Source organism: Tachysurus fulvidraco, chromosome 1 (genome assembly GCF_022655615.1).
Source record: "Tachysurus fulvidraco isolate hzauxx_2018 chromosome 1, HZAU_PFXX_2.0, whole genome shotgun sequence".
In the NCBI taxonomy this organism is placed as follows: Eukaryota; Metazoa; Chordata; class Actinopteri; order Siluriformes; family Bagridae; genus Tachysurus; species Tachysurus fulvidraco.
Genome location: NC_062518.1, coordinates 4,245,182 through 4,258,703, shown reverse-complemented (window position 1 = coordinate 4,258,703; position 13,522 = coordinate 4,245,182). Strand labels below are relative to the sequence as shown.

Below are 13,522 nucleotides of genomic sequence, written 5' to 3'. Positions count from 1 at the left end.
TCTTTCTCTCTGCCTTTCCGTCCTTTCAGACGCCGTGGATCCGTCTCTGTCCATCCAGCCGATCACAGAGGAGCGCGCTTCACGTACGCTGTACCGAGTGGAGCTACTCCGGCAGATTCGGGAACAGGTTCTGCGCCACCCTCAGCTCTTTGAGCGCCTGGCATTGTGCCAGGCTGGCTCAGATCTGCCTGTGTGGTGGGAGACAGGCACTCATGACCGCGACTTGCTAATCGGTGCAGCCAAGCACGGAGTGAGCCGGACAGACTACCACATCCTCAGAGACCCTGAGCTGAGCTTCATGGCGGCCCAGAGGAACTACAGCCAAAACAAGGGCACACAGGCACAAAGCCAAGCTCAAAATCAAGCGCTTCTTGTTGGGCAGACGCGCACTCCAAACCCTTTAGCACAGATCCAGTCTTCTGGAGTACCTCCTTCACCACTAACTAACTCCACCCCTAGTGAGGTAACACCCAAGGAGGAGCTGCTTTTAGAGGGAGAGGAAGAGGCAGGGGCACCGAGCTGGCCATCCCTCAGGCCTCCCACACTGGCAGGAGACGGGTTGAAAGAGGAAAAGGAAGAGAACGAGAGACGGATGGAGGCTGCACGGACGAAGCCGCTCGCACCCAACCCCGAGAGCCGAAAACAGAAAAAACTTAGCAAGAGAAGTCGCAAAGAGGCGCGGAGGAGGTCTGGGTCAGACACCGATTCAGACGCATCTTCCTCGAGCTCCTCGTCAAGCTCTTCCTCGAGATCCTCGTCTACATCTTCGACCTCGACAAGGTCAGGATCCAGTTCCTCGTCCTCGTCGTCTTCCTGCTCTTCTGGCTCGTCGTCTTCGTCTTCATCGTCCTCATCATCTGAAGAAAGTGATGGTGAAGAGGCTTCAAAGAACAGTGAGTAAACAGCGTGAACGTTAGGACAACAGGAGTGTTTTATGGAAAATAAGTCACGACAAGACCGATTTGTCACTGGCGTATTTTTTAACTTTTGTTTATTTTGTGTTTTTAAATTATTCACCATGTTGTAGCATGTTTATAATGAGCTGTGTGTGTGTGTAGCTGCAGTGGTGCCTGGTATTAAAGGCTTTGACGAGGACAGCATAGCATCTCATAGCACCACTCACGACGACACGCAGGACAGCCACGTGACAAACGGCACCACTAACCTCTCCCATCCCCTCCATGGCGGAGGCTACATGCTCGCTGCTTCCTATTGGCCGAAGGTAAACACCCGCGAGCCATTTTTACAGTCTTTCATGAGCTAAAGCATGCCACTGTAAGACCTGTTACCAGTCAGTCACACATTTATTTAACTTTACAGGACCGCGTTATGATAAACCGTCTGGACAGTATTTGTCAGGCGGTATTGAAGGGTAAGTGGCCCGGGTCTCGCCGCGTGTACGACGGAAGTGCTGCAGTGTCCTCGTTTTACACCACCAAGCTCATGGACAGTGCAGCCAACCTGACCGATGACCCCGCAGCCTCTCCTCAGGGTTCAAAGGTGAAGAAGCATGATGCAGACAGAGAAAAGGAGTTCTCAGTCAAAATAAATGACGTATGTTCTTTTAAGTTCTCCCAACCCCACCCCACCCCCTACACACAAAAAATGCCAAGCTGCGGCGGCCGGTGCAGCGCTAGGCACGCTTTTCTTTTTGTTTTCATGTGTTTATTTATTTATTTGTTTATTTATTTAACCTCCTTTTCTTTTGCTCCTATCGCAAAGCAAGTTTAACCCTCTGATTTCACCCCGTATTTGGTTTCCAGACTCACAATTTCTTTCTCTTTCCTAATCGCGGTTCGAGCTCGGCCGATAAAATAAAACACTGCTTTCTTCACACAGTAAAACTAACCCTCTGAAACCACTTGACCTTTTAGCAGGAAGGCAGTCTAAAGCTGACCTTTCAGAAGCAGGGTTTGCCGCTGAAACGTCCTCTAAACGGCGAGGAAGGACCTCTGGCTCAGCAGCAGTATCTGGCTAGACTACAGGAACTGCAGAGTGCCTCCGATAGCAGCCTGACTGACTACACCAAAACACAGAACAGCTATCCACAAGGTAACCAAGCGCACACACACTATAGGGCTGGGCGATTAAACGATAACGATATGTATCGTGATAGACACGTGATTGATATCAATAAAAAACTTGTTTGATAAAACGTTCGATATTTTTTATTCTCCGTCAGAAGAAAACAGAGGTAGCGAAGTTTGGTTGCATTAACAAAGGTACTCGCTCTCTGGTAACCTAGCAACGTAGTGAGTGACACGGTAACAGCCAATCGTGTAACAGTATCAAGTTTGGTTGCGCCATATCGCCGTCTCGTGCTGGTCTGCTGGATTCCTCTTCAGTAACTGGGGACTGATGAGCAGGAAATGAGCCGCAGCGAGCGAGGAAATTGTAAATAGAAGAGGAAAAGTCAGCTCGCCGGTATGGCCGTTTTTTGGACATTATAAGTCTGACCGTAGTCGCACCAATGTCGTCTGCAAATTATGCAAGACCATCATCCCCGTTTATATTTAACACTTTGCACTATTTTATTACACTTTATTAAGCATTTCTTACATTTTCTTTCATTTTGCACCTTAAATGTTAAGAGATGATAGTTAAGTGTTCATTGTGACTTTAGACTTATGTTTACATTATAATTATTGGAGTTTTCCGGGTTGTTGACATTTCTGTCTTAATAACAGGGGATTATGATCAGAGGAATGTTTAAATGTAATATATTTTTCTCCCGGTCCTAAAAAATATCAATGATTATCGATATCGCCCGATATGAAACAATGATATCGTGATACAGTTTTCAGCCATATTGCCCAGCCCTAACACACACACACATACACACACACACACACACACACAGTCTTGCTTTGTTATTATGACAGTCTACAAATCATTACATCTTGCTGTCTACACAGGCCTGAGCGGACAGATGCGACTGAACGGAATGGTTGACGGTCAGCCAATGATGAAGAAGAGGAGAGGAAGAAGGAAGAATGTAGAAGGAATGGATCATCTCTTTATGAACAAGAACAAAGCTACTGCGATGCCTGATCAGGTATAAGGATCAACAGTGTTACAAGTCAGCACATCTGTATCGTTTAACAGTGCGATAATCATACAGATTAAGCAATCAGACCGGATTTGTCTGTACAGGAGAAGAGGGCTGATGTAATCATTCAAAGCGTTTCTCCGATACAGTATCAGCTATTTTTATCTTCTGAAAAGTGTTCAGTGGAAATAATTATTTGTAAAGAATTGTATTCAAATGTGGACGCTCGAATGTATTTTCCATATACAGCTTACTCCTGGTTGGAGCGGGGGCATGAACCCGGCCTCAACTCCTAGCGCCTCACAGGTCCCTGGGACCGCGGACACCGAGAGCAGAGTCCCCGTCATAAACCTAAAAGACGGGACACGGCTCGCCGGGGACGACGCTCCGAGACGGAAAGATCTAGATCAGTGGCTGAAGGAACACCCGGGATTTGTGGCAGACGTCGGCGCCTTCATCCCAGTAAGAGAAAGAATACGATTAATCGGATAACCATCAAGTACAAAATGGGGTCGTTTTCTTGGTTGTTAGAATGAGATGCTGCATTTTAGAAGATAAGAAACCTTTAAGATAAGCGGCCTTTTGAAAATCGTATTGTTTGTGTAGTGGAATATCAGCAGAAATGAGACGGGCTTCTGAAAGCTGCTGCTTCTGAAAGCTGCTCGATTAGTGAAAGTATTAACATCGGATAAAGACCTGTCTCTTCTTGTAATACTTAAAATGGCACTAAACGTCTCTAAAGTTCTTGACTGACGGTATATTCTGTGACCTAGTGAATCGGTATCGATGTATTCATTGATAGAGATTTCAGGGTAGGTCGTTCTGGATAAAGGGGTTTGTCAAGTGCCGTAAATGTCAAGGTTATTAACTTGTGGCTGTTTTGTGCCCACAGGGGGTGAATAAAATACAGTTTCAGGACGGAAGGCCGAAGCAGAAGAGGCATCGCTGTAGAAATCCCAACAAGATTGACGTCAACAGCCTCACAGGAGAGGAAAGAGTCCAAATCATCAACAGGAGAAACGCTCGCAAGGTTAGACGCTCGTGTCTCCGCGACTCTTTCAGCTGCACGGTCCTGTACGATGTTCTGATCGGCTTACGCGTACATGTTTTCTTTATCCACAGATTGGTGGTGCCTTTGCTCCTCCTCTCAAGGATTTGTGCAGATTCCTGCAGGAAAATCCAGAGTACGGAGTTCCTCCGGAGTGGGCAGACGTCGTCAAACAGTCGGTGAGAATAAGTCGTACATTTTCCCTTCTCCGGAGGAAACGGTCATTATGTGTAGCTTTGTAACATTTCAAGTGGAGTTTTCATACCTAGAATTAGTATCTGGTGTTTTTCAAGATGGCTTGATTTCTTACGGTCAGTAATTTTTCTACTGAATGGTGAGAAATTATTTGGATCGAATGTTAATACATTTGTTGGTTTGTTAGCTTCGTTTGTTAGCTTCATTTTTGTATTTTTATAGAAAAACCCATGACGTTTTCTTTATCCGCAGGGATACCTCCCGGAGAGCATGTTTGACCGCATCCTCACAGGTCCTATCGTACCGGAGGAGGTGAGCAGACGAGGCCGTCGGCCCAAAAACGCTCTGGCCAAAGTGACTAATGCAGCAAGCGTTAACGCAAGCACAGCTCTCGGTGTCAACCCTCTGCTGAGCAACGGGCTCGTGTCCGGTCTGGACCTGAACAGCCTACAGGCCCTGCAGAGCCTTCAGAGCTTCCAGCTCACTGCAGGACTCATGGGCCTCCAGACCGACCCTGCTAACATGGCTGCCATGCTTCCCATGATGCTCTCTGGCATGGCCGGTCTGCCCAACCTACTCGGAATGAGCAGCCTGTTGGGAAAACAAGAAGCCACCTCTGGCGAGGATTCAGGAAAGAAGAGCGGAGGGGAAACGGCAGCGCAGACGCCAGAGATCCAGTCAGAGAGGACAGAAAGTCCAAGCTCAACAAGTGCTTCAGCCTCAGGCCAAGCGCTAGCTCTCAACCCCTTACTGCTCTCCAGCATGCTTTACCCAGGGATGCTTCTCAACCCAGGCCTTAATTTACCTGTGGCCAATCAGGGACAAGCTACCAGTCCTCAGCCCACTCCTACAGCTCAGCTCGTCCCCTCCGACGCCGCACTAAAAAGCTCCGGCCAATCGGAGAAGGACGTGGAGGACAACGGGGAGGAGCCTGATGAACAGAAGGACATCAGTGGTCCAGAGGGCTCGGGGAAAGTGGAGTCGTCTTCCTCAGACGCAGAAAGTTCTTCATCATCTTCGTCATCAGAGGACTCGGATTCCACCGACGAAGACTGAGCCTTTATATATATTATATAAATAAATATAAATACATATATATTTATATTACATTTCTTAGAAATGTACACATGCAAACACGTATAAGAGCACTTACTTAATGAATTAGGGTGTTTTTTTTCCTGTAAATATTAGAACGGAAGTGTTGTGTAATAAAGAAAAGGTAAAACAAAAAAATGGAGGGGGGAAAAAATGACGAGACTCCACAAACGCTGAAATGAGATTTCGGTGTTTTAGGTACAGCGTTGTTTTGAAAAGACATTTTGCATGTCCAGGAACTTTGGTAGATTTATTTTTTTCTTTTTTTCTTTTCTTTTCTTTCCTTTTTTTTTTGTGATATTGTAATGCACAGTGATGTACAATTGCAGAAGAGACTAAATCAAAAAGAAAATGATTGGCATTACTGTATTAATTATATTGGGATTTAATTTTATTAAAAAACCATCAAGGACGTTATCGCTCATGCCGAGCTGTATAATTAATATATTTTGTGTGGAAGAAACAGAACTTGACTATTTTGGTTTTCTTTTGGTAAATAATTTTGCAGGATCATATGACATCTGAATTTCAGACAGTCCAGTAATTATATAACTTCAGCAATAACACAGGCAGCTAACGAATGTCACTGAAGCTGTAGATAACGCCGTCTCCGAGCTCCGCTCTCCATCTTCCTCCATTTCTTCCTGCCACTTTCTGCATTTTTGTCCTTTTTTTTCCTCCTTCTTTTCTTTCTCGCAGTCCTTCAGTAGTAGTTTTTCTGTCTTGTAATATATTATAAATATTGTTTGTTCTGTGTATCTCAGTACTAACTGTACATCCCAGTAACCCAACATATTTGTCGCTTTTCCATGAAATACAACCAAATACATATTTGCAATCTAAGTATAAAATGGACCATGATATTACCAGTATAGGTGTAATGTGTAATAACACAGGGCAGGTGCAGATGTGTGAGGATTGTCTGAGGCTGCGTTCCAGAGGGAAAACGACGTCTAGTCGTGTCTTTTCTCGTACCAAATGTCATTCCGTTATAAACTGGAACAACATGGGTGAAATCAAGTGTTTCTGGAAAGGCATATTGGGGGGAGAACAGTGTGTGCTGCCTCATGTAGTGCTACAGGGCTTAAACCTACAATGCCTTGTGTGTGTGTGTGTGTGTGAGTGAGAGAGCAAAAAATATTTCCCGTCTTTCTCCTCCAAATCAGCTGGCTTCCTCGTGTGTGTGTGTACATACATCCATTAATCCTCTTGGTAATTATGGCATGTGCTGCTTGTCTGTTGTGTTGTCCTTCACATCCATCATACTCTTATCATCTTGCAGTCCTCATTTCCAGAGTTTTGCGAAGTATTGCGAAATTGTTTGTAGGTATAAAAAGCAAGTTAAGGTATTTAAAGCAGTCTTTAAAGCTAATAATCATACTGTCGGTTGTGTATAAACATCTCGTCGTCCGTGCGTGGAAAACGTTTTCCTTGGTGGAAAGCTCTATTATAGAGTCGCGTTCTTGTGAGAAATTAAAAATAAAGTGTCGTTAATATGCCGACGCGCAGTTCCTCACGTGCTGAGGGTGAGAATCAGGTCAGAAATGTGGCATTTTATTATTATTATTATTATTATTGTGTGTGTGTATATAAAAGCATAGATTCTGCTTTGTCGTTATTCAGCGCAAATCCGAGACACGATTTCCTTTCCACGGGCGTCGGATCCGTCTCGATAACGACTGAATCATGAGCTATTAAAACTGTTAGTCTGCTTTTACTCCAGGACTGAGTGAGGAAACCGCTTCAGGTCGTCACATTCGTAGCATAAAAAACTCCCAAGAAGGAGTCACCAGTGCCAGTACCGGTTGTATTCGTTGCTAATAATGACTTCTGTACGCTGATCTATTAACGAGCAGTATAGTCAACTCGAGGGTTGTACATTTTCACTCAACTCCTGAAGAAACCTCAGCTTTATAAGCGTTTGAACTGAAATAGTTTAATAAACCCAGGCATCACTGTTTTAATCGTTTTCCACCTCAACTTTCAAATCTCATCGGTGTGTGTCCACAAGTGCTGACTGACTTAACTTCCCTTTTTTTTTTAAGAAGTGCTCTTACACCGTACCTCTGAATCTGCTCCTCACACAGAGGGCAGAAAAGCATTCGCATTTCCACATTTCTTCAGATAGCAATTTCCTCCTTCTTTATCTTTCGTTCTTTATTTCTTTTTATTTTGAATCTTGATTAATATCGTTGACATCCTGACTTTTTTTTTTTTTGATGTTCGTCGTGTTGAATCTTTAAATTATTTGCTCTTGATGCACATCTCGATTATACGTCTGTCTGTTGTCTAATGATAAATTTAATGCTTTCATTTATTACATCTTTGTGCACAAGTGAGCATTCGTCGTCGTCCTACGGCAAGAGAGAAAAAATCCCATTTAGATATTAAACAGACGAAAAGCTGGCCATAATTATTTTCTTTTCTCATGTATTTCTATTTGAACATTTTCTTTTAGCTTTTTTTTCTTCATCTCTCCATCTGAAATGTCCCATTTATTGTGCGAGATGTTGATTTATTTATCCAGTCCTGCACCACTGACCCTCTCAACCGGATCACTTCCATCCCAACACGCAAGCAGAATAAAAAGCATATACACTACTGTAAAGCTGTTTTATTTGATTATTATTATTATTATTATTATTATTATTATTATTTCAACTTAAATGAGAAATAGATGTTGAAATGACAGAGAAAATGGCCTTTCTGTGTTTTTTTTTTTTTTTCTTTCGTAGTTGTTTGATGCTCTTGATAGGCGATACTACAAATCATTCTTGTTTTGTTGGATTTTGTTCTTTGGACAGTTGCAATATTTGCAAAGTTGTGCTCTTGTGTTAGACGCAAAAACACTTCATGTAGTGATTACATGTCTTAAGAAGTGATTTCTAATTTATTGAATTACTTTCTATGAAGTCTCTATAGAGAAAAAAATTGAGGTTTAATTATTTTTATTAAACGTATTCTAACTATCAACGATGTCTCTCGGTTACTCTGTCTTATTTTTTACGTTTTATTTTCACGTATGATGACGGGCGGGTTCACGCTTTCGTATTGAAGATAAAATCGAACTATAATGTTCTTTCTTAACAGAAAATAATTTTACATTTTTACAGGTTGAGAGATGGTGATTCAGGTTTCTCAGGGTTGCCAGATATGCAGAGATTTTCTATGGAATTGGACTTTTCACTTTTTTTTTTATGTTCAGGTTGGGCTATTGATTTTATATATATATATATATATATATATATATATATATATATATATATATATATATATATATATATATATATATGTATATATATATATATATAAAATAATTATATAGATTATTTTTCTTTTACAGTCACTTTTTTTTTTTTGCAGACTGTTGGTCTGATTTATTTATTTATTTTTAGGTTAATGTTTTCCAAGCCTAAAAAGTACAAAATTATATTTGTATAATTTATATATACATATTTTAATTTTTTTTAAATAAATGAACAGTTTATTTTTATTTCGGTTTGTTATTAGATAATTTTGTTAGTAGTATTTATTTTTGAGTTAGCCCTTTTTGTTTTTAGACAAACTTCCTTCTATATATGGTTTGTAAGTATAAATATTAGAGCACTAGGAATTGGCAGCGATTTGAGAGTTGGGTGTTTTTAGTTTTTGAAGACCTGCAGTAACTCCATTCGGCCACATGGGGGACTCTGTGGTCAAGTCAGTTTAATTGTCATGCCAACGCTGTGACTCAGAGGAACCGAAGCTACAACACAGTACATGAAGTGTAACTAGTTTGACAAGTGTAATCTAAAGTAAGTGTGTGTGTGTGTGTGTGTACGTGTACAATATGTGCTCCGGTCTACAAAGCCCTGGAACAGGACAATTCCTCAGTAACATCCTGTAACTAGTCATTACATTAATGACATGATTACATGGGTGTGTAGAGATCAGACTGAACGTCTCTTTAAGATGTGATCATGAGTCAAAGCAGATACAGGATGTAGAGAATAATGCATCATAGTGACTGATTTTAGCTATAAAAGAAACCACACACACATTCAGGTGAAGTGACGAGAGTCTTCTAGACCACATTGGCTTGTTTGTTTATCTATTTAAACTCATCTCAGAATGAAGATTGTTATACTTAATTTATACATATATATTATTAAGGTATACATATATTAAATATACATATATTTATCTTCGGGTATATATATATAATATATATATATATATATATATATATATATATATATATATATATATATATATATATATATAATATATATATGCACAGTATATACATACATCTTTCAGCTCTATTAGACAGGTTCATTGATCAGAATTAAAAATAAAATGATTTAAAGCTTTTCAAAAAACGTCTTTAATTTAAATTCTTCATCTCTGACTTTTTGTCTGTCTGCCTTTCTTTTTTTTCTTTTTTTCCTTCTTTCTTTGTGTTTTGTCTCTTTCTGCCTTTCTCTTTTTTATTTAGTTCTATATTTTGACACTTTTGGTGTCAAAATAAGTGTTGGTTAAAATGTGTTTATATCCCATTTTTTGTGCCATATGCTTTTGAACAGAGTCTTTAAAAGATACTGACTTTGACCTTTGCAGATGATTAAATAAGCAAACACTAGATTTGAAATTTTGCTGTTTTGTTTTATTGATTAACATTTTATATATTTTGCAGGGTTGGAGTTCGAAATATTTACTGTAATAAGTTGTAATAAGTTTTTCATTTTACAAATATTGACTGGATTATTATTATTATTATTATTATTATTATTATTATTGTTATTATTATTACACAATGTCACTTGTTTTGCAGGCTGTTGTGAATTAATTTTTTCTTTCTTTCTCTCTCTATTTCCCTATTTCTTGCTTTTATTATTATTATTATTATTATTATTATTATTCATTTCTTCGCAGTAATTTCTACTTCAATTTAATTTACTCCCTGAGTTTTTAAACCACTTTTTTGTTACCTAGCTCTTTGAGTTGAACTGGAATAATTGAGAGTATTCTGGGTTGTTGGTCACACAGACATTTCATTAGCAGCCATCCATCCTGTAATAGACAGTGGTCACGTATTCAAGCAGGTAAACACGTCGTCTGTTGTTTTAGGTCTATTTAAACTCCCACAGCGTGGATGAGGAATTCGGTGCTGGGTGTTAATTTCCTTAGTGGTATTTGTAAGCATGTTTATCAGCTTGTGTAAGAACAATGTGTGTATTGTGTGTATCGACTCAGCACTCATGCCTATGAGGTTAATCCATTTGGGGGTGGAAACTGGAGCACAAGCCAGTGTTAGTAAATAGTTTCTAAAACCTTATACCCATCAGCTGGGAAAGCTTTAAGAAGCTGTTGCTTATTACAACTAAAATGTACCTTAAAGTGCTGCTGAGGTTGTCATATTTACCTTTAAAATGCAGTTCAGAAAGTAGTGAATTAATATAATAGATCCCATAACCATGTTCACTATTGAGTCTGGTTCCTCACAAGGTTTCTTCCTCTTCCATCTAAGTAAGTTTTTCCTCATCACAGTCGCCCCAGTCACCTCAGGCTTGTTCATTAGGGATAAATACAAACATATTTAAATATAAGTCTATTAATCTTAAACTTTTGTATATTAATAAACGTATTGTACTTTATTTCTTATGTTCTGTAAAGCTGCTTTGAGACAATGTCCATTATCAAATAAATGGAAGTCACTCACTAGATAAAAGCGTCTAACAAGCACGGGAAATGTTGGTGGTAGATGATGATTGATTTTTATTTTACTCTTTCACCAGTATGCTGAAGTTTGGAAAGTCCTCACGAGTATGTTGCTATGAACACAGAGTGATTGATATCCAAAATTTTTACGGTCACTGTGTGTCACTCACAGGTTAATCTCACCCTCGTTGCCTAGTGAGTGAATGACAATAACCTTAATAACGGTAACCTGACTCAACAAAACCGTGTAACCCGAGACCAGAGTGACCGAACATCACAACCTTCACATCAGTGTGTAGCCATAGAAATCGTCTCCCCTCCTTCCAAAACACACTACTTTACCCATGACCTCCAACACTTAGGCTCCACAAGCCTCCTGCCTTCAGACACCATCTGACCAAAGACGACATTTTACCTGACACAAATTTCTCTTGACTCGTTCACCATTCAGCTTTTAAACCTGTTTAGGAAAAGCTCTCAGTGTGCACCATGGGCTGTAGTGCTAGTAAAGCCCTTAAAGTCATAAAGGTCGCAGAAACTATCGGGGAACTTGTTGAGACTATTGAGTCAAAGGATGGAGGATCGGAGGATGGAGACTCAAAATCAAACGACGGGGACAACGACGACAAAGCAGGGAACGATGAGAGCTGATGACTGTTCTCCTGCATGCACTACTTTAAGGTTATTCTCATTCTTTAAATAACACACATGGAGTTTATTCTGATATCTGAGGGAGTCTTAACAGCATCTGTATATGACTAATAGAACGTAAAAGTGTTTGATTTAACAGCCTGACGTCTTGCTAACGTCTTACATTTACACTCACGTTTATCATCACTTTTTATCTCCCTCAAGGATGAATCATTACCAGTCGGTTTAGGGACGATTTGCAGTTTTGTTTTTAGATGCATGTCATCTATTTAAAGCTTAGTAATTAAAGCTAATTCAATATCATTACATAACATTGCGGCCTTCGGTCTTAATCAGGGACGTCGCTAAACATTTTGTTTAGCTGTTTATGTACAGTGTAAATAGCAATCACTAAAATCACCACTTGGCCTTTATAACACTAGCTAATTGATGTTTAAAGTTCATTAGCGAGCTTCAGATTTTGCTTTGGATTGAATATTCAATATTGCTGCTATTTTCACTCATATAAGATTTTTTTTTGTCTCCTTATTAATGTTACTGAACACTCCACACTTTCAACAGCATCTTTGATTGTCTGCATAGTTAATAAGTTTTAGTTTTCTGAACTTGGAGCTGGGGGGCACGGCTTAGTGGGTAGCACGTTTGCCTCACACCTCCAGGGTCGGTGTTCGATTCCCGCCTCCGCCTTGTGTGTGTGCGGAGTTTGCATGTTCTCCCCGTGCCTCGGGGGTTTCCTCCGGGTGCTCCGGTTTCCTCCCCCAGTCCAAAGACATGCATGGTAGGTTGATTGGCATCTCTGGAAAACTGTCCGTAGTGTGTGATTGTGTGAGTGAATGAGAGTGTGTATGTGCCCTGCGATGGGTTGGCACTCCGTCCAGGGTGCCTCGATGCCCGATGACGCCTGAGATAGGCACAGGCTCCCTGTGACCCGAGATAGTTCGGATAAAGCGGTATAAAATGAGTGTGAATGAGTGAACTTGGAGCTTTTCTGATACAGAAACACACCATTGAGAGGTCAGACAAAGAAAATCTCTTGGTTACTGATTAACTCATAGCAATTAATACCTTCAGAGTTTGTGTTAAATGTAATGTAGTTTAGTTTAAAACTGTCTTATGCTGTACCAAAAATCAGTATGATCTTGTTGCCGACTGAACAAATAACCGTAAATAAATATAAATAGGATTTTCTGGTTCTCTCCAACACCCCAAACACGTGAATGATGGGTTAGAGAGTGTGAATGTGTCACACATGGCACTGCACCTTGCTCCCTCAGAGCTACCAGCACTGATCCACTGGTCCCACCATCTCTCAGGGTAAGCGGTAGATCTACAGCGAGACACTTTTCTGTTCTGGAACCAACAGTGGGACAAACTTCCCCTATATGTCGGAATAGCTGAGTTTCTGATTGTCTTCAAATGATGGGTGAAGACCTACGTCTTCCCTGAAACACTTAAACTAGCACTTTATCCCTGTTTATGTGTATATGAAAAAGATTTTGGGTTGATGATACCAGAAGTCTGTAACCTAGTGAACCAGAGTTAATGTATTCATCGATAGAGACTTAAAAGCACTTTAGTACGTCGCTCTGGATAAGGAGGTCTGCCAAATGCTGGAAATGTAAATGAAACTATAAATATAAATGTGTGTGTTTCTGTAGACAAGGAGATAACAGGATGTGAAAACCTACACGTATCATCTGCTACCCAGAATAACAAGATAAATTTTGTTCAACTGATTTTTTTTTTTTTTGTGCTTTTTCTTACAGACCCCATGATGTTCTTTA

The 13,522-nt window shown here is 40.3% G+C and overlaps 1 protein-coding gene across 8 annotated transcripts in view; it reads left to right on the top strand.

The window, feature by feature from the left end:
- chd9 (chromodomain helicase DNA binding protein 9) overlaps positions 1 to 8,360 on the top strand; it is a 67,816-nt gene extending 59,456 nt beyond the window's left edge. For 5 of the 8 annotated variants that reach the window (XM_047816684.1, XM_047816670.1, XM_047816674.1 and 2 more), the window contains 9 exons: positions 30 to 893; positions 1,059 to 1,222; positions 1,321 to 1,554; positions 1,875 to 2,052; positions 2,916 to 3,055; positions 3,299 to 3,511; positions 3,942 to 4,079; positions 4,172 to 4,276; positions 4,545 to 8,360. In XM_047816684.1, coding sequence (XP_047672640.1) covers positions 30 to 893; positions 1,059 to 1,222; positions 1,321 to 1,554; positions 1,875 to 2,052; positions 2,916 to 3,055; positions 3,299 to 3,511; positions 3,942 to 4,079; positions 4,172 to 4,276; positions 4,545 to 5,348 — 2,840 coding nt within the window. In that variant the 3' untranslated portion in view covers positions 5,349 to 8,360. The remainder of the gene's footprint in view (positions 1 to 29; positions 894 to 1,058; positions 1,223 to 1,320; positions 1,555 to 1,874; positions 2,053 to 2,915; positions 3,056 to 3,298; positions 3,512 to 3,941; positions 4,080 to 4,171; positions 4,277 to 4,544) is intronic. The other 3 variants (XM_047816692.1, XM_047816689.1, XM_047816677.1) reach the window with 3 other exon arrangements.
- The last annotated feature ends 5,162 nt before the right edge of the window (positions 8,361 to 13,522 follow it).